Here is a 22,079-nt window from a genome sequence, read left to right as displayed (position 1 = left end):
ACTTCCTGCGTGTCTGTCTTTTTATTGACTTTATGTTCTGCCTTCTCATTGGTTGTAAACCCAACTGCATGACCTCCTCTTAACTGCCTGTCTATACAGAACTCTAGGTCTTTAAGGTTGGTATTGAGATTAAAGGCATGTGTCTTCATGCTGGCCAAGTTCTTGACATACAGACTCTGCCTGATATGTGATCAATTTAAAAGCATGTGCCACCACTGCCCAGCTTCTGCTATGGCTTGCTATTAGCTCTGACCCCCAGGAAAATTTATTTATTAACATACAAATAAAATCACATTTGAGCACAGGTAAAATATCACCATAATTTTAAATAAAAAGAGGGAGTAGATAGATGGCTCAACAAATAATGGCACTAGGAGCCAGGCAGTGGTGGCACACACCTTTAATCCCAGCACTCAGGAGGCAGAGGCAGGTGAATCTCTGTGAGTTCGAGGCCAGCCTGGTCTCCAAAGCGAGTGACAGGAAAGGTGCAAAGCTTCACAGAGAAACCCTGTCTCAAAAAACAAAAACAAAAACAAAAAAATAAATAAAACAAAACAAAAAAGAGCACTAGTTGATCTAACTTAGGTCCCAGGTTCCATGCCCAGGACCTGCAAGTAGCTAAACATTTGCTGTCAATCTAGTCCCAGGCATTTCCTGCCTTCTGGCCTTTTTAGTTACTGTGCACAGACACATACAGGCAAAACACCATATAATTAAAATTATTTTTAAGAAGTTAAAATAAAGAATGGGATTCTCTCCAGTAATGTCACAGCCCTGAGACAGACAGCACCCAGGGCTAGTTAAAGTGAACTCTTCTGGTCTTGCACAGAAACAGTTGTGGCCTTCTCCCAAGCCTTTTTTCTAATATTAATAGAGCTCATCATAACTGTTCATTTAGGAGCAGAGTAAACAGTGCTGTTCAGTGACTTCTCCTTGATGCTTTCTGTATTAGTGTTCTCTATCTATCTATCATATATTGGAGAATTGTGGCATTGTTATGTTACCTTTTAGATCAAATATCAAGATTGACAGGTAACATAGGCTCCAAAACACCTATTTTCACTCTGTCATTTGCTTGACGTTCAGGAAGACCTTGTGGTGCAAGATGAACATGTCAGAGGCATTTCATTTGATCATTTTTACAATTTATATGTTTCTGCATGAGTTTGAAGTAACAATGTCTTTGCTTGTACATTGTGATAATGTTCAGAAGTGTACTTGTAGCTAGAGTTTTCTCTAGTCCTGCCTAGTCCACAGTCAGGACAAATCTCTCTCACCCACCAGGACCACAGCCACTTTGATCCAACCGAGTAAACACATAGAGACTTATATTGTTTAAACTGTTTGGCCTAATGGCTCAGGCTTCTTGCTAACTGTTCTTATAGCTTAAATTAATCCATTTCCATAAATCTACACCTTGCCACGTGGCTTATGGCTTACTGGCACCTTCACATACTGCTTGTCATGGCAGTGTTGAGAGTAACTCCTCCCACCTTCCTGTTCTCTCAATTCTCCTCTCTGTTAGTACCGTCCTGGCCACTGGCCAATCAGTGCTTTATTTATTGACCAATCAGAGCATTTGACATACAGACCATCCCTCAGCACATACTTGTTAATTGAGCATAATTAGGAAGAGGGAGGACTCTACAGGAACATGTCCAGATTACCTAATTAACATCCCCACTATTCTTTTGTTTAGGAAAAGCTTGTTTTAGAAATAACTCCCATTCTCACATTGCATTCTGCAGGTAAGAAATCTTTTTCAATTTATCTGTCCCATCTGTTGTGATGGTTATTCTTGGTAATCAAACTGGCTAAGTCTGGAATAACTAAAACCCAAAGAGTTTGGTGCATGTGTAAGGGGTATTTATTAAAAGTTTAAAGTTAAGGAACCTTTTTTAACACACCTTTAATCCCAGCCCTCAGAAGGCAGAGGCAGGCAGATCTCTGTGAGTTCTAGGCTAACCTGGTCTACAGAGTGAGTTCCAGGATAGACTCCAAAAGCTACACAGAGAAACCCTGTCTTGAAAACAACAACATCAACAACAAGAAAGACCTATCATTAATCTGGTTCACTTCAGGTGATACCTACCTTCATCTGCTTGGTGGTCATGCACATCTCTAATGACAGCACTCAGTAAGCAGAGGCAGTTTGATTTTCTGAGATTGAGGCCAGCCTGGTCTACAGACTGAGTTCTGGGACTACACAGACAAGCCCTGTCTTGAAAACACCAAAAATTCAATCAACAGTTGTAGCTGCATAGTGAGACTCCAGCAAGACCACCGTGAAGCCAATATCTGATGCAAAACAAACAGGGGTTTATTGATAACAAGGAAGCCCAAGCTTGGTCCATGTGCAACACACTGGCTAGCTATGTGAAGGAGGATGGGGAGGGAGGGGCTTTTTATTGGAAAAACCACAATCAGGGTGGTACAAGCCTTGGCATTATATGATTGAATGAGAGTGTGTAACCTTTGAATTTACTGGTTGGGGGATACAGTTATCATTTTTGGGCAGGCTTGAACAAGTTTCAGGCTGTCTCCTTGAGCTCTCCTGGGAGCTAGCTGGCCTTGCACATACTGACTGTGGTGGCTGACTCAGTGGCTTAGGCTCTGTCCTTGAGCTGCCATGGAGGCTGGCTGGCCTTGAACTTTCACATTGACCCATGCACAAAGCTCTAAGTTGGTGAGGAGTCCCAGACAGTAAACAGTTGACTGAACCTTAAGCAGTCAGAGTATGTGCAGAAAGGGATAAATCATAGCCCTCCCAGAAACTGCTTGCTTAATTCTCAAGAAATTGAAATTGTGATCTGATTTCTGAGAGAAGACTGAGTAGATTGTTATGATGTCTGCTTGGTTCTTTCACAACAAAGAATAAGATGCACCTTTAATCTGGATAGCAACTCTTGGTGTCAGCCTACATATATAAAGGATATTAAAGAAGGAAGTTCTCTCTTTGCCTGCTTGTCCTAGAACTGGATAGTAACTTCATTCTTTACTAGCCTTAGAGGCTACTTCCTTAGAGGTTTGGTGTGTACTGAAGACCAGCTGAGATCTCCTGCCTCATGGAATGAACAACTACTGAACTCTTCATATTTCTATGGTAGGCAGCCATGGTTGGACTAGCTCTACCATAGCTTGTGAGACATTCTAATAAATCCAATTTTTACAAACATGGAAGGTTCATTCTACCAGTCCTGTTCATGCAGAGAACCTTGAATAATGCAGTGTTTTATTTTGTTTTCACCTGCCCGTTAAGGAGGATGTCCTGGCTAACAAAAGTGCTTGCAAACACATTCCTTGTAGCTCAATTATGTTTAAAACATTCAACTTTCCATGAAGACTAATTTTTCTTATTATTATTGCTAAGAATTTGCTCTGAATTTTAGGACTAAATCTCCTAAAGCAATGGAGCCATCACCCAGCTTTCTGATGGGAGAAAGTCCTACTTTCTTGTTTGTGATCTGGTTCCTGCTTTCATTCCTGGTTGTTTGAATTCCCTGTGACCACCAGATAAAAAGTATATGCAGTTCACCCGATCTCAATGTGAAGTCACAGAGCAAACATCTGTGAAAACATTTTATTTGTTCTCTAGCAAATAAAACTTATATGGGGATCAGAGGACAGAGCCATCTACTAGTTAGACACAGAGGCCAGATAGTTTTGGGACACATACCTTTAATCCTATCACTCAGGAGGTAACAATTCATTTGGATCTTTGTGAGTTCAAGGCCACAGTGACAACAGAGGCAGGCATGATAGCACACACCTATAATTCTGACATCTATGGTCTCATGTCTTTACCTAGCAGCCAGCTTCTGGATTAACTTCAAATGGGAGAAGGTACCATTGATTTTGTGTACTGTGCTGTGAGTGCTGCTGCAGGGAGCTCAGCAGAGAGCATGGACCAGCTGGGAACCCACAACCTGGTGAGTGAGGGGCTGCTGTCCTCAGATGGGGTGGGGCAGATCATGAGGTACAGGAGACAGTGTGGTGGGGCCTCCCCAGATATGGGTGGGAACCTGCAGCCAGAATCCCTGTCCTGTGAGGTCCCATTTGGTCTTTGAAACTTCCTAGTCCCAGGGAAGGCCTCTGAATAACTTTGCTCTGTGGGCTGATTCTGATCACAGAATGGGAAGCAGGGAGCTGTGTGTTGAAAGACATTTGTAATCAAATTAAACATTCTTTTTGTTTGAAAGAGTTATGCCCAGATTGCTGGGATCACCAAAAATCCACTATGGAGGCTGTATCCCATAAGTGAAATCAAAGAGCCTTTATTTTCAAGCTCCGGGCCTTTGTTTGTGTGTCCCACACAGCAGGGAGAGCAGAGAACCCTGAGCTCAGGTGGGATTGGGTTTTTATAATAGCAATGGTTGGGGTGAGGAAATTTCCAGAATTCAGGACCCTGATTGCCTGACAATTATCTAGGGGTATCTGAAAAATAAAAGGTGTGTGCAAGATTCAAGGATATTTGGCCACCTTATCTAATTCTTGGAATGTTTGGGACGTTAGGTGCTTCCACATCCCTGGGTGGATCCCTGGGTGGTGTATGCTTATTTCTTTTCCTGACTCCAGGTGTTGCTTGCTAGTAAGCCTGTCACAGAAGGTATGTCTGGGCCTCTAAGCCTGTCATGCAGCTGTGTTGTCAGGTTCTTTGGGGACACTTCCACAAAAGAACGTTTTTAAACTAAAAGAGGCCTAGTTTCTCCAGTAACTTCTAGAGATTCAGCACTTTGAATTTACCTTTCATGTTTAAGATCCTTTTTCATTAATTTTGTGGAGATTGTAAAAGGCATCTAATGTGTTGGGTAGAACTCCACAACTAAGGTGTAATATAGAAGAGTAGAATTAGTGATATAAAAGATTCACTAATTCTTTGGAGATAGTAAGTCTCACAAAATGGAATTTAGATGAGAGAGGACTGCCTAAAAAATCACAAAATAAGTATATTCTCCAGGGCTATTAGAGATTAGGACAGTAGCATACATATTTGTTCACCAGTATTGTCCAGACACTTGGCTCCAAAGCATTACAAAGGAGACACTGCCCATTTACCACAAGCCACTATGCCTAATCCTATATCAAAGAATATCTAACAAGCTGCTCATTGAGGCATTACAGGTTCACATCCAACCTTAAGTCCTGGCATGCCATAAAGTTCCAATTTCTTCTTTAGAAAGTCATAGTTCTGGGTGGTGGTGGCACACGCCTTTAATCCCAGCACTTGGGAGACAGAGGCAGATGGATCTCTGTGAGTTTGAGGCCAGCCAGAGCTACAGAGTGAGTTCCAGGAAAAGTGCAAAGCTACACTGAGAAACCCTGCCTTGAAAAAAAAATTCCTCTAGAAAGGCACAGTTCTGCCAGATGAGCATTATGGCCAAGTGACAAACGTTTGAAAAGTAAAACACAAGGTTTGTGGTGGTGGTGGTACATGCCTTTAATCCCACCACTCACTTGAGAGGCAGAGGCAAGTAGATCTCTGTGTGTTTGAGGACAGCCTGATCTACAGAGTGAGTTTCACGAGAGGCTCCAAAGCAACACATTGGAACCCTCTCTTGAAAAACCAAAAAAAAAAGAAAGAAAAAAGAAAAATAAAGAAAGAGAAAAAAGAAATGTAGAGCTGGGTGGTGGTGGTGCACACCTTTAATCACAGCACCCAAGAGGCAGAGCCTGCGGATCTCTGATTTCAAGGCCACCCTGGACTACAGATGGAGATCCAGGACAGGCACAAAAAACTACATGGAGAAACTCTGTCTCACAAAACCTAAATAAATAAATAAATAAATAAATAAATAAATAAATAAATAATGAAGGAAAGAAATAAATGGAAAACACTATTGTGTTACAGAGTTGCCTGATGAAGCAAGGCTTTCCTTTATGCCCTCAGGCAGGGAGGAGGAAAATTCTTGAAAAGGTAGTTAAAACCTAGGACGTAGGCCTTGAGAGCTTTCCCTAAGGGTCTGATGTGTTGGCAATAGAACAGCTCCTTCCCTAAAGCCAGAAATATGCTTTGGAGATCTGGTAATGGTCTAGGGCTAGGGCCTTTGTGGTGGGGTTTTTTCAGATCATGAATTTATCCCATTGTGTGATAGTTTCTGCTGACTTCATAAAAGTCATCCATTTTCTTCAGTTTCCCCCCTGGAAGTAGTATACAAGTTGCTATTCTTCTTGTTTTTTTGTTTTTGTTTTTTTTGTTTTTGTTTTTGTTTTTTTCGAGACAGGGTTTCTCCGTGTAGCTTTGCACCTTTCCTAGAACTCACTTGGTTGCCCAGGCTGGCCTCAAACTCACAGAGATCCGCCTGGCTCTGCCTCCCAAGTGCTGGGATTAAAGGCGTGTGCCACCACCGCCCGGCTATTCTTCTTAAGAAGCTTAGTTGAGGCTGGAGAATTGGCTTAGAGGTTAAGGGCACTGGCTACTCCTCTTCCAGAGGTCCTGATTTCAATTTCCAGCAACTACATAGTGGCTCACAACTATCTATAATGAGACCTGGTGCTCTCTTCTGGCCTGCATGCATACATGCAGGCAGGATACTGTATGATGCATAATAAATAAATAAATAAATAAATAAATAAATAAATAAATAAATCCTTTTTTAAAAAAGGTGCTTAGTTGACATGAGACATAGGTTGTACAAGACCTCATTTATTTTCTCTCTTTCTCATCTCCTTCACCTCAGAACCCTGTCACTGAAGAAGATCCTACTGTTTCATATCACTGGGTTATTTAAGAAATAATTTTGGAAATATCTTTGCTGTGTAAGTCTCCCATCTGTCTAAGTGGGTGGAGTTGCAGTATTTGGTCCCAATTTGAATTACTCAAAGTGTAATCTGAAGCCTGAATCCAAATGTCACAAGGATGATGGAATATGGGGAATGCAAGATCTCTTCTAGGCTGGTTCCTCTTTGAGCATTAGCCAGAGATGAATGCATGCTTTCATTAAAGAGATTTTTTTCCGTATTAATGTCTTAATTGTGTAGAGTGATTTGTCCCTTGGAAGGCATATTCATTCTAGGACACTTGCATTTTAATCATTTTAGAAAGATGTTTCTGACACAAGCTCTCTTATGTTGACACAAATGGCCATGGTCCCAGTGTGTTGCTCTCCAGGTCAGTGATCTTGGTTTCCTCCATATTACAGCTGCAAAATCTTAAATTGAATGATTGTATCACCTCTAGGTTTAAAAACTACCCATTTGATTCATCCAATTTTATATCCATTGTTGTAAAAGGAAAGGACTTGCATTTGGAGCATGGTTTCTACCTTCAGACCAGAATAGAAGGAATAGTATATTGTGCACACGACTGCGGAAAAGGGGGTAGATAATAAGCTGCTGGTCACCATTATTAAAAAAAAAACAGAACTTGATTTTAGTAGGAAGAGTGATTTTGTAATTTCTAAGCATTTACTAATTGAAGTGTTGGGAATTAAGACAGACGAGACTAATTGGAATGGAGGGACTGTGAAAATTTCATGTGCTGGTGGCCTGGAACCCTTGATCCAGCATACATTATAGGCAGGTCAAGTTTCAGTTGAATGTTCTGTGGCTGTCTTGGTGTCCCAGTTCCATCACTGGAGCCTTATGTAGTTACAGAAAATTGCTAGTTCAGCCTCCATATTCTTAATTGTTTGGAATCCTAAGTAGGGTCACCCTTATAGGTTCCAAGATTTTTTTTTTAGATTTATTTATTATCTATACAGTATTCTGCCTACATGTGTCCCTGAAGGCCAGAGGAGGGCACCAGATCTCATTATAAGTGGTTGTGAGCCACCATGTAGTTGCCAGAAATTGAACTCAGGACCTCTGGAAGAGCAGTCGGTGCTCTTAAACACTGAGCCATCTCCCAGCCCAGGTTCCAGGTTGTTTACATTGCACTATTTTCATAACCCCTGCTAAAAGTTCCCCTATTCCAGTTATCTCTCCCTACCTTCTCCTCATTTGTCTCTTCCTTACTCACCTGATCCTTCCTGTTCCCATCCCAACTTGCCATCAGTGCACCTAAAATATCTATTCTATTCCCTCTTCCAAGGGAGAGATGCAAATCTCTCCTAGGGCCATTGTTTCTTCTTTAGCCCCGCAGGATCTATGAATTTTACTGTGATTAACTGTGATTACTGTGATTGTACTTTACTGAACTACTTATATCTACTTTTTTTTTTTTGCTTTTTCGAGACAGGGTTTCTCTGTGTAGCTTTGCGCCTTTCCTGGAACTCACTTGGTAGCCCAGGCTGGCCTCAAACTCACAGAGGTCCTCCTGGCTCTGCCTCCCAAGTGCTGGGATTAAAGGTGTGCGCCACCACCTCCCGGCTCAACCGTATATCTACTTATAGGTGAGTACATACCATGTTTGTCATACCATGTTTGACTCACTCAGGATAATAAATAACTAAAGAATCTTGACAACATCAAACTAAATAATCCATTTATAATGGGATATACCTCTAAACAGAATTCTCAGTAGATGAATCTAAAGTTGCTGAGAAACACTTGAAGAAATGTTCAAAATTCTTAGCCATCAGGGAAATGCATATTAAAACTTCTTTGAGATTTCATTTTATATCTGCCAGAATAAGAAGATCAATAATACAAATGATAGCTAATGCTGGCAAGGACATGGAGCCAGGGGAGTCACTGCTTTGACAAGTGCAAACTTGTACAGCCACTGTGGGAAATAAATATGCAATCCTCTGAAAATGGGTAGTCAATCTACATGAAGACCCAGCTTGGGCATATACCCAATCAATGGTCCTCCACCCTACCACAAGGACAATTGCTCAACTAGATTCATAGAGGCTTTATTTATAATAGCCAGAAACTGTTATGTCTGTGAGAGATTTTGCTGATTGATGATTGAAATGAGAAGGCTCCACAACCTAGGGTAGCAGGAATGGCTATTCCATTTAGGGTGACTGTAGCAAGAACATACCCAAGTTACAGGGGAGGAATAATCATTCTTGATTCAAACATGGTATAACACTCATTTATTCACACATTAAGATTACAAGTAATATTTGTCCTGTCATCCAAATGGAAATGGAGTACCTCTCCAGGTGTACAGGTCCGGACTCGCCACATCTGTTCCTTTGGATCTTGGGTCAGCCTTCCTCCGGTTAGCCATGTCTTCACTGGGGACAGGATTTAACATCTCATGCAAGGGTCTGATGAGATCTGTTGATCAGGTCTGAGGCTTCATTTTATATCTCTTTCTGGCAAGGTTTCTAGTCTTATCCCAACTTCCACACATAGATTATAGCTCATCCCTACTCCATTTGTGGTTTACTTAAGTCATTCTATTGCTTATCACTCCAGTTCACCCTAGGTCTTACATGTTCCTTACAGTGACAATAACTCTAATAAAGTGGGCCTGGGCTAGAAAAGGGAGCCAACTGAGCATGAGACAGTTACTGCCAGGAGAGAACACCAGAAAGCAATCTTTGCCTGTAGGTTTTGCCTTCAATTTTTAGAATGGGTTTTTATCCTCATCTCTCAAGGTGATGGAGTGTGATCTGACACAATCAGCCAAATAAACCCATTCATTGCCTGATATGTCTTTGGTTAGAGGCTTTAATCGCAGCAAGATAAAAGAAAGTTAGAACAAAATATGTAACACCAACAGTGATTTTGTTGCTAGGTAGAACCTGAGAATGTTGTCTTTTGGAAGAATGTGGAAGATATCAGGACCTTAGTTGGCAAAAATCATACAAAGTTTCACACAGAACATTATTGGTTCATTGTGTATGACTAGGAATATGGGAATGTTAAAAGTAATGGCTGAAAATGGAGATTGAGGCTATAGAATTTCAGTCAAAATGACTCAGTAAAAATTAGGCTAAGAGTCACTTGTGTCATATTTTGGCTCCAAATCATTTCTTATTCTGTCAATGCCCAGGATATTTATTAACACAGAATTAAGAAATAATGTGCTAGTTTCTTAAATGGAATATTGAATGTGTTGGAGTGTTTTTATAGACTCATTCAGGTGAACAGTGGAAGAAAACAAGAGAGGCAGAAACAATTGAAAATGAGAAGGTAGTTTCAGAGGGCAGTGAAGTGCTGAAAAAGGCAAGGGTTTTCAAAGACTTTATCACCATTATACAGAAAATGGAAGCATGAAGGGTAATGGAAGGTCTCCTAAGGTTAATGCTCTATTTACCTAGTGCTTGAAGTTATGAAATGAGTAAGCACAGTGATTTCTAGTCCCATGAAGCAACTTCATACAAAACCTGCTTCACCTGTGGTCCAAGCATGTTAGTGTAGTGTCCATCCCAATCAAGAAGTCAAACTTTGCTGGATCCCCCATCATTTGCTGGTCCTGGAAACAAGAGAGAATCAAAATTTAAGGTCATTGATTCTTAGCCTCTGGTTACAGTTCATCATTTTTGCAGGCATCTATGATTGGCAGAGACAGAAATCAAGTGAGGAGATTGGGAGGGTTCACTGCATGAAGTAATAAGGATGAGGCTTGTTGCTTTTTAATTCTTTTTTTAACTCTTTACTCTTTTGGTGTCTGGCTACCCAGTTCTAAAATTAATTGCACACATAAAGGCTTAGTCTTTCTTATAATTGCCTGGCCTTAACTTGGCTTGTTTCTAGCCAGCTTTTCTCACCTTAAATTATCACATCCACCTTTTGGATTTTAACTTCCTCTATTCTGTATACCTTTCTTTACTTCTTACTCCATTGCTTGCTGTGTAGGTGAGGGGATGGCCCCTGGTGTCTTCTCTCTCTCTCTTTTTTTTCTTTCTTGCTGCTTCTTCCTTTTTTCTATGCAGATTTTTTCTCCCATTTATTATCTCTGACAGCCATCCTTGCCTATCGTTTCCTGCTGAGCTATTGTCCATTCAGCTTTTTATTAGACCAATCAAGTATTTTAGACAGACAATGTATCACAGCTTCACAGAGTTAAACAAATGCAACATAAAAAATTGCAAAACATCTTTGCATCATTAAAACAAATGTTCCACAGCATACACAAATACAACACATCTTAAAATAGTATTCCACACACCTGGGTTACATTTTGTGACCACAAGATGTTTAGATACCTCAGCTATAAGACATCTTCCATGTAGACTTAGCTGCATATGGGGAGTAGAAGTAACCAGAGAGAGAGAGAGAGATGTATGGGAAGTTGCAGGGAAAGGGCCATCTAAGCCATTTGGAACTGAAGTCCCTTGCATCTGAGACAGAGATACAGGATTTGTTGTTTGTCTTGTGGTGCTTCAGTCTTTCCTTGGTTCAACCTTCCCTCACTGTGTCTCCATTTCACTGTTTTGGAATGTGAATGGGACTATGTATCATTGTATGTTTAAAAGATGTAACATGCCAGGCGGTGGTGGCGCACGCCTTTAATCCCAGTACTCAGGAGGCAGAGCCAGGTGAATCTCTGTGAGTTTGAGGCCAGCCTGGGCTACCAAGTGAGTTCCAGGAGAGGTGAAAAGCTACACAGAGAAACCCTGTCTCGAAAACCAAAAAAAAAAAAAAAAAAAAAAAAGATGTAACTCTACAAATTTTACAAGAAGTCACTGTCAAGAGATCATCATGTGTGTCAGGAGAGACTTTGGACATTTGAAAAGTGTCAGAGCTGTTGCAGACTATGAGGATCACTGAAGTAACTAAATGCATTTTCTTCATGAATGACCATAAGCCTTAATGACTTGGGTCAAAATGTAATTGATTAAAAACCCTCCCAGATAAGATACTGTATTTGGACACATGTTTCTCCTTGGTTATTTCTTTCTATTGTTTTGAAACCTTTAGAAGGAGAAGCCTTTCTGGATAAAATTTTTCACTAGGAGTGTAATATGCATCTCTATAGTTTCAGCACATTTCCTGTTTGTTCTGTATACTGTCTTGTGGTTGAAATTAATCAGCAAGCTTCCTTCTTGTTCTACAATGCCTTCACCATCATAGACTTTCTCAAAATCACATACAATAGAAGCAATTGCTATTCCGTGATAATGTAGTTTGGTAGACTGATAATAGAAAAATAAATAAAAATTATACATATATATTTATATATATTTATATATAGGTAAATAATATATATAATATAATATACGTATATATTTATTTATTTTTCTATTATCAGCTTGATACAGTATAAAATCTTATCCTAAGAGTGAAATGTTTCATTGAGTAAGATCAAAACTTATTTTAAGCCACAGTCATCCTAGAGTCCCTGATGCTATATAGCCTCTCTGGTTCTGTGGGTTGCCATCTGATTGTTCTTTGCTTTATATCTAGAATCCTCTTATGAGTGTGTACATACCATGTTTCTCCTTCTGAGTTTGGGTTACCTCACTCAGAATGATATTTTCTAGTTCCATCCATTTGCCTGCAAATTTCATGCTGTCATTTTTTTTTCCCTCTGAGGAGTAGTACTTCATTGTGTATATATATATCACATTTTCTTAATCCATTCTTCAGTTGATAGGCATCTACAATGTTTCCAGCTTCTGCTTTGAACATAGTTGAGCATGTATCTTTGTGGTATGATTGAGCATTCTTTGGTTTATGCCCAAGAGTGGTATATCTGGGTCTTGAGGTAGATAGATTCCCAATTTTCTGAGAAACCACCATACTGTTTTCCACAGTGGTTGTACAAGCTTGCACTCCCACCAACAGTGGAGGAGTGTTCCCTTTGGTCTGCATCCTCGCCAACATTGACTGTCATTTGTGGTTTTGATCATTGCCATTTTGACAGGTATAAGGTAGTATCTCAGAGTGGTTTTGATGTGCATTTCTCTGATCATTAAGGATGTTGAGCATTTATTGAAATATCTTTCAACCATTTGTGATTCTTCTTTTGAGAATTCTCTGTTTTGCTCTCTAGGCCATTTTTTAACTGGATTGTTCAGTATTTTGATGTCTAGTTTCTTGAGTTCTTTATATACTTTGTAGAACAGTTCTCTGTCAGATGTGGGGTTGATGAAGGTCTTTTCCCATTCTCTATGCTGTCTTTTTGTCTTATTGACCATGTCTTTTGCCCTACAAAAGCTTCTCAGTTTCAAGAGGTCCCATTTATTAATTGTTATGCTCAGTGTCTGTGTTGCTGGTGTTATATTTAGGAAGTAATCTCCTCTGTCAATGTGTTCAAGTGTACTTCCTACTTTCTCTTCTGTTAAGTTTAGTGTAACTGGGTTTATTTTGAGGTCTTTGATCCCCATGGACTTTTGTTTTGTGCATGGAGACAGATATGGATCTATTTGTAATCTTTTACATTTTGACATCCAGTTATGCCAGCACCATTTGTTGAAGATACTTTCTTTTTTTCCATTGTATAGTTTTGGCTTCTTTGTCAAAAATCAGGTGTTCATATGTGCATGGATTAATGTCAGTGTTTTCAATTTGATTCCATTGGTCTGCATGCCAATTTTTATACCAATACCAAACTGTTTTTATTACTGTAGCTCTATATCAGAGCTTGAAGTCAGGGACAGTGATGCATGCCTCTAGAGGATGCTTTTATACAGGATTTTTTTTAGCTATCCTGGATCTTTTGTTTGTCCATATGAAGTTGAGTATTTTTCTTTCAAAGTCTGTGAAGAATTGTGTTGGTATATTAATGGGGATTGCATCGAATCTGTATATTGCTTTTGATAAGATTGCCATTTTTACTATGTTAATCCTACCTATCCATGAGCATGGGAGATACTTCCATTTTCTGATTTCTTCTTCAATTTCTTTCTTTAGAGATTTAAAGTTCTTTTCAAAAAGGTCCTTCACTTGTTTAGTTAGTGTTATCCCAAGGTATTTTATATTATTTGTGGCTATTGTAAAGGATGATGTTTCTCTGACTTCTTTCTCAGCCCTTTTATCATTTGTGTATAGGAGGGATATTGATTTTTTTAGTTGATTTTGTATTCTGCCACTTTTCTGAAGGAGTTTATAAGCTCTAGGAGTTTCTTGGTAGAATTTTTGGGTCAATTATATATACTTTCATATCATCTGCAAATAGTGAAAGTTTGACTTCTTCCTTTTCAATTTGTATCCCTTTGATCTTCTTTTGTTGTCTTATTGCTCTATCTAGAACTTCAGGTACTATATTGAATAAAATATGGAGAGAGTGGACAACCTTGTCTTGTTCCTGATTTTAGTGGAATTGTTTTGAATTTCTCCCCATTTAGTTTGATGGTAGCTGTTGGCTTGCTGTAAATTGTCTTTATTATGTTTAGGAATGTTCCTTGTATTCCTGATCTCTCTAAGACCTTTATCATGAAGGGGTGTTAGATATTGTCATAGGCTTTTTCAGCATCTAATGGGATGAACATGTTTTTTTTTTCTTTTAGTTTGTTTATATGGTGTATTACATTGACAGATTTTTGTATGTTGAACCATCCTTGCATCCCTGGGATGAAGCCTACTAGGTCATGGTGGATAATTTTTTAATGTGTTTTTTGATTCAGTTTGCCAATATTTTGTTGAGTAATTTTGCATCAATGTTCATGAGGGAGATTGGTATGTAATTCTCTTTCTTTGTTGTACCTTTGTGTGGTTCGGCTATCAGGGTAATTATAGCCTCATAAAAAGAGTTTGGTAATGTTTCTTCTGTTTTTATTGTGTGGAACAGTTTGAAGAGTATTGGAATTAGTACTTCTTTGAAAGTCTGGTAAAATTCTGCACTGAAACCATTTGGTCCTGGGATTTTTTTGGGGGGGTTGGGAGATTTTGATGACTGTTTTTATTTATTTAGGGGTTATTGATCTTTTTAAGTTTATCTGGTCTTGATTTAGCTTTGGGTTGTGGTATACCTATCCAGATTTTGTGGAGTATAGGTTTTTGAAGTATGACCTGATGATTCTCTGGATTTCTTTGTTGTCTGTTTTTATGTCTCCCTTTTCATTTCTGATTTTGTAAATTTGGGTGCTCTCTCTTTGCCTTTTGGTTATTTTGGTTAGGAGTTTGTCTATCATGTTGATTTTTTCAAAGATCCAACTTTTTGTTTCATTGATTTTTTTTTATTGATCTCTTGGTTTCTATTTCATTGATTTCATCCCTCAATTTGATTTTTTTCTGGCATCTATTTCTCCTGGGTGAGTTTGTTTCTTTTTGTTCTAGAGCTTTCAGTTGTGCTGTTAAGTCATTGGTATATTTCTCCATCTTCTTCATGTGTGCATTCAGAGTGATGAAATTTCTTAGCACTGCTTTCATAGTGTCCCATAATTTGGGTATGTTGTACTTTGATTTTCATTGAATTCTAGGAAATCTTTAATTTCTTACTTTATTTCTTCCTTGACCCATTGGTGTTTCACATGGGCATTATTCAGTTTCCATGAGATTATAGACTTTCTATAACTTTTGTTGTTGTTGAAATCTAACTTTGAAGCATGATGGTCCAAAAAGATTCAGGAGGTTATTCCAAAATTTTTGTATCTGTTGAGATGTGTTTTGTGACCAAGCATGTGGTCAATTTTTGATTTATACAAGTACAGTTTAAACTGGAACAATTCAGATTTCTGGAAGATGAATACAGAACTAGAGTAAATGCTTAACTCTGTAGAAACTTCAGTAAAACAATCCCTGAGTTCATCTTATCTTTTAGTTTGTTGATGAAAGTTTACAGTGCAGATGGGTTCTTAATATTTACTTCTTTCTGTCCTATAACTGATTACATAGACTAGGCTAACTTTCAACTCAGAAACACATATACCTGCCTTTACCTTCTAAGTTGTGGGATTAAAGGCATGAGCCAATACATCCAGCTTACAAAACTTCTTTGTAGTTAGTAATGGTTCATGCAATTTCTCTGATGTGTGCTCAGTACTGTTGAAGTGTTTGCTTGTTTCTCTATCTCGGTTAATAGGCATTTCTCTTGCAAGATGCTGTCCAATTCAAAGCATTCAGAAATAATAGAAGTAATCCTCCTATTCAGTTTCTTTGTGAAATCATTAGATGAGTTCATCATAATGTGTGAGGTATAGAATACATGTTGCAGTCATCAGAATTATGTGGCTATTTGTCAAAGAAGCACACATTTACAATGTTGTATCATGGTTTTTGTTTTATACATATGGATGGCATATTTATATATGGCATATTTTAGAATGCAGTGACATATAATGATGTGCATGTCGATATCACTCAGGAAGAGTGGGCATTGATGGATCCTTCACAGAAGAATCTCTACAAAGATGTGATGATGGAGACCTATATGAACCTCACAGCTATAGGTAATACTATAAATTTTCCTTCACATTTTAAATAAGGGGACAATAGTTTCTTGGTTGTTGATGCTCTTCTGCAATTCTGATTGAGAATGAGGAAGTGTGAGGTGAATAAATCACAGTTGATTGTAAGGATCAGTGAAGATAGTAAAGTAAAATTTTCAGTTTCCTGTAATATTTTATACATTTTTTTCTTCTCCTATATTTTAGGCTACAATTGGCAACGTTTTGAAGTTGAAGAACATTGTCAAAGTTCTCAAAATCATGCAAGGTAATTTTCTTGTAAAAGCTGATAGAAATGGGCCTCTGTATATATATATATAGAAGTTTTAAAGAAATGAAGCAATGTAAACAATCACAGCTTAAAATGCATCAGTGATCGTTAAATGCTCATAAACACATTTACCTCAATAGCAGGTAAGTGAATTGTGTTTGTAATTGATTCTTTTAAGAAGGCTGACAAAAAATAAATGTCTTAGAAGAAAATACCATTGGAATAATAGTTTTATCACAGCTATGCTGTACAACTGACAATCTGTTTAGTTTCATAGTATTCATATTACAAAAGATATACTCATTGAATATGTGATAAGAATATATACACAACCTTGTAATAACCAAATAGTCCATAGTATATTTACTCATATGGTTGTTCTGTCTTTGCTAATTTTAGTTAGATGGGTAGTTAGAGTCAAAAGTTAAAGGGGAGGAGTTGTTGTAGAGAAACACTATTCCCTATACCATATATCAATGAGGAACAGAAAGTCCAACTGTAAATGAAATGTGGAAATAATCTTGTTTTTATTCTTTCATTAATAGTTATATTATATGTCACTCTGGATACCAGCTCTATTAACATAAGGATTTGGAGAGAAGCAGTTTACATCTCTCAATCTCAGAACAATTAGAAAATACATAGTAGTCCCATGTTGAGTAAATTGTTGAATGTGATTCAAGTTTACAAAAAATTTGTTTTCCAGCTTCATTCAGAATAGATCAACAAACACACCTCAGAAAAGCCCCATGAGTTCTAGGACTGTGTAAATGCTTCTCTTTGTCCTGGTCAAATTTGAAAATGTAGCATGACTCACAGTATAGAAAATTTATCAATGGAATAACTGAGGTAAATGTCCAAATTCTCCCATTTCTCTTCAAATATGTGAAAAACCTCAGAGAAAAATGATGCCATAAATATGAGCCAGGTAATAAAGGCTCTTACCATCACAGGCATGTTCAAATATACAAAGTCAACCTTAATGCAGGGGAACAACATGAGTGTAAACAACTTGTTAAAACCTTAAGATCACAGTTCTCTTTATGTTTAGACCAAATTGTAAAATTAATTCATGCAGATATAAAGACTCAACAATATAATGAATGTAGGAAAGCTTTTAAATGTTTCAATTATTCTTGCAGGCATGAAAAAAGTCATACTTCAGAGAAATCACATGACTATACTGATTGTTGTAAAGCCTTTGTATGTCATAATCATCCTCAACGGCATGAAAAAACACATCCTGGACAGAAATCCTATGAATATACTCAATATGGTAAAACCTTTGCACAACACTGTCATCTTCAAAGGCATGAAACTACACATACCGTTAAAAGACTTTATGAATGTAGTCAATGTGGCAAAGCCTTTGCTCATTGGATAGTTCTTCAGTTGCATAGAAGAACACACCTTGGAGAGAAACCCTATGAATGTAAACAATGTGGTAAAGCCTTCACACAGTCCAGTCATCTTGAAGTACATAAAAAAACACATAATGGAGTGAAACCCTATGAATGTAATCAGTGTGGAAAAGCCTTTGCTCAAAACAGTGCTCTTCAAAGGCATGAAAGAACACATACTGGAGAGAAACCCCATGTATGTAATCAGTGTGGTAAAGCCTTTGCTCAACACAATGCTCTTCAAAGGCATGAAAGAACACATACTGGAGAGAAACCCTATGAATGTAATCAGTGTAGTAAAGCTTTTTCTCGTCATAGTAATCTTCAATTGCATGAAAGAACACATACAGGAGAGAAACCCTATGAATGTAATCAGTGTGGTAAAGCCTTTGCTCAACACAATGCTCTTCAAAGGCATAAAAGAGCACATACTGGTGAGAAACCCTATGAATGCAATCAGTGTGGTAAAGCCTTTGCTCATCATAGTAATCTTCAATTGCATAAAAGAACACATACGGGAGAGAAACCCTATGAATGTAATCAGTGTGGTAAAGCCTTTGTACAGCCCAGTCATCTTCAAGTACATAAAAGAACACATACTGGAGAGAAACCCTATGGATGTTATCAGTGTGGTAAAGCCTTTGCTCAACACAGTGCTCTTCAATTGCATGAAAGAACACATACTGGTGAGAAACCTTATGAATGTAATCAGTGTGGTAAAGCCTTTCCTGGACACAGTGCTCTTAAATTGCATGAAAGAATACATACAGGAGAGAAACCTTATGAATGTAAACAATGTGGTAAAGCCTTTGTACAGCCCAGTCATCTTCAAGTACATAAGAGAACACATACAAGAGAGAAACCCTATGAATGTAATCAGTGTGGTAAAGCCTTTGCTAAAAACAGTGCTCTTCAAAGGCATGAAAGAACACATACTGGAGAGAAGCCCTATGAATGTAATCAATGTGGTAAAGCCTTTGCACAGCCTGATTATCTTCAAGTACATAAAAGAAAACATACAGGAGAGAAACCCTATGAATCTAATCACTGTGGGAAAGACTTTGCTCATCATAGTGCTCTTCATTTGCATGAAAGAACACATATGGGAGAAAAAAACTATGAATGAAAACAATGTGGTAAAGTTTTGCATGTCATAGTCATCTTCAAAGGCATAAAAGAATACATACTGGAGAGAAACCTTATGAATGTAATCAGTGTGATAAAGCCTTTGCACAGCCCCATAATCTTCAAGTACATAAAACAATACATACAGGAGAGATACTCTATGAATGTAATCAGTGTGGTAAAACCTTTGCTTGACACAGTGCTCTTCAACTGCATGAAAGAATACATCCTGGAGAGAAACTCTATGAATGTAATCAGTGTGGTAAAGCCTATGCTCAATACAATGCTCTGCAATTGCATGAAAGAACACATACGGGACAGAAACTCTATGAATGTAAACAATGTACTAAACCCTTAGCACATCCCAGTCATCTTCAAGTACATACAAGAACACATACTGGAGAGAAACCCTATGAATGTAATCATTGTGGTAAAGTCTTTGCTCAAAACAGTGCTCTTCAATTGCATGAAAGAATACATATGAATACAAACAATGTGGTAAAGCCTTTGAATGTCATAGTGATCTTCAAAGGCATAAAAGAACATACTGGAGAGAAACCCTATGAATGTAATCAGTGGGAATAAGTCTTTGCAGAGCACTGTCATCTTTGAAGACATGAAATTACACATACTGGAGAGAAACCCTATGAATGTAATCAGTGTTCTGCGAGCCTTTGCTCATCACACTCATTTTCAAAGGTATAATATAACACGTACTGGAGTGAAACCACACAATTGTGATCACTGTGGTAAAGCCTTTGTTCATCATAGTGCTCTTCATTTTAATGAAAGAACACATAATTGAGAGAAACCCTATGAATGTAAACAGTGTGGTAAAGCCTTAGCACAGCTCAGTCATCTTCAAGTATATTAAAGAACACATACTGCAGAAAAACCCTATGAATGTAATCAATGTGGTAATGCCTACTCACAACACAGAGCAAACCTATAACTGTAAAATTTCTAGTGTGTAATTGGTCTCTTAAAGTCTTTGAATATAACATTAGACTTTGAGGATCTGAAAAAAAACTCATACCAAAGGAAATCTGAATATATATGAATTGTAATGATTTCAAGCCACATACTTACATTCAATTACACAAAATTAGTTATTTTGGAAAAAATCTAAACTGTGTCAACAATCTGTTCAAGCATTTTAATGTCTCTTTTTATTTTGTTTACACATGTCAACTAATATGGACAAAAAGCCTATAAATTTAAATGATAAGGTAAGTGAGACAGGGTCTTTACATATCCCTGGTTGTCCTGGAACTCACTTTGTAGAGCAGGCTGGCCTCAAACTGATGGAGATCCACTTGCCTCTGACTCCTGAGTACTGGGATTAAAGGCATGCACTACCATGCCCATCACTTTCGATCTTTTTGAGTATCTGTTTTTGAAGGCTAACTGACCTACATACTTCAAAAAGACACTTCTCTTCAAATACATGAAATAATAAATTCTGGTGTAAAATTTCATAGATGTGTATCATTGCTTTTCTGTTGCTTTGAAAATGGATGATATCTATGTGAACTTAGAAAAGGGTTTAATTTGGCCCTTGGTTCCAGAGCAATACATAAACTCCATAAAAAGTGGCATTGAAACAAGTATCAGACATGGCAGCTAAAGCAGACAGCTAAGAATTCACATTCTGCTGTGGGATGTTCTGTATGCAAAATGTGTTGCTCTGATTGGTCAATAAATAAAACACTGATTGGCCAGTGGCTAGGCAGAAAGTATAGGTGGGACAAGGAGGAGAATAAAGCTGGGAAGTGGAAGGCTGAGTCAGAGACACTGCCAGCTGCCACCATGACAAACAGCATGTGAAGATGCCGGCAAGCCACGAGCTATGTGGCAAGGTATAGATTAATGTAAATGGATGAATTTAAGCTATAAGAACAGTTAGCAAGAAGCCTGCCATGGCCATATAGTTTGTAAGCAATATAAGTCTCTGTGTTTACTTGGTTGGGTCTGAGCGGCTCTGGGACTGGCAGGTGAGAGAGATTTGTCCTGACTGTGGGCCAGGCAGGAAAACTCTAGCTACAAATGGTGCCCAACGTGTTGGCAAGAATTTCCACCTAAAACCTGAGAAAAGATTCTAAAATGGAGCTAAAAACAGCTTCCTAATTTTCTCTCTCAAATGAGCGTCAACATGCAGGTTTAAGCTACTGGCGGGTTCCTAGCGTGAGTGCTCGACCTGCCGCTGTATGGTGGGAATGAGGCCTCTGCAAGTGGCACATTAAGTTGCATGGTAGATTTAGCCTTTGCTAGTACAAAACAAAAAAAAGATGTTTATGGGCTACATGCTGCTTGGATAAAAGTATAGAGCCACGGATAGCTCCCAGAGCTGGCAGTAAACTACCACCACCATGTTGGGAAGCTGAGGTGGGCGGTTCCAGCAGCCATAGCCCCGTTTCAGTCTTACAAATGCTGCAGTATAAAGAAATAGATCCACAATTAGACAGATTCAGATGTAATAGTTTAAAATGTGTGTAAAATATATGTAGGCTTGCAAGAGACAAAAAAGGTGATATATACAGTTATATAAACAAATATATAGTTTTAAAAAATAAAGTCTTTAAAGAGACAGTAAAATTAATATAAAAAATAAGCCACGTAAAGATGAATATTACACAGAGAATCTGGATTGTGTTGTCTTTGAGATTTTTAACTGCAGAAAAACATTTGATCGTAAAAGATGTTGAGTTAAACCAATATGTATATTTTAAAGATACCTTGACTTCAAAATTTGGATGTAAGGATGTGTTGCTTTGGAAAGGAGACTCTGCTTTTGTTCCCACAGAAAGTCAGAGGCTATGGATTTGTTCCAGACTAAGATTCATCAGGTTTAACCAGCCAAGACCCCCTGAAAGGTTTCCAATGACACCATGGCCCTGATGATCCAACATCCAGAATAGTTTGAAGTCAACTGGCTTAGACAATACAGCCTCATGGACTATTCCATAATCCTAAAATTTTCTTTGTGTCCCCATAAGATACAGCGCCCCCCTCCAGCACGAAGTAGTAAGAGAAGCTATGCCCAAATTCCAAAATTATATGTAATTTTACTTTGTTAAGGTTAAAACCTTCCTTTTTGAAAAATAAAAAAGGGGG

The 22,079-nt window shown here is 38.2% G+C and overlaps 1 protein-coding gene across 1 annotated transcript; it reads left to right on the top strand.

Moving 5' to 3' along the window:
* The first annotated feature begins 3,833 nt into the window (after positions 1-3,833).
* LOC131900946 (zinc finger protein 431-like) lies at positions 3,834-18,966 on the top strand. The gene is made up of 4 exons (XM_059252254.1): positions 3,834-3,929; positions 16,046-16,172; positions 16,377-16,437; positions 17,583-18,966. The coding sequence occupies exons 1-4, from the start codon at positions 3,834-3,836 to the stop codon at positions 18,964-18,966; spliced, it is 1,668 nt and encodes a 555-aa protein (XP_059108237.1).
* The last annotated feature ends 3,113 nt before the right edge of the window (positions 18,967-22,079 follow it).

The sequence above is a fragment of the Peromyscus eremicus genome, unplaced genomic scaffold (genome assembly GCF_949786415.1).
Source record: "Peromyscus eremicus unplaced genomic scaffold, PerEre_H2_v1 PerEre#2#chrX_unloc_1, whole genome shotgun sequence".
NCBI lineage: Eukaryota > Metazoa > Chordata > Mammalia > Rodentia > Cricetidae > Peromyscus > Peromyscus eremicus.
The sequence above is the reverse complement of the archived record's forward strand: the minus strand, read 5'-3'. Positions and strand labels throughout refer to the sequence as shown.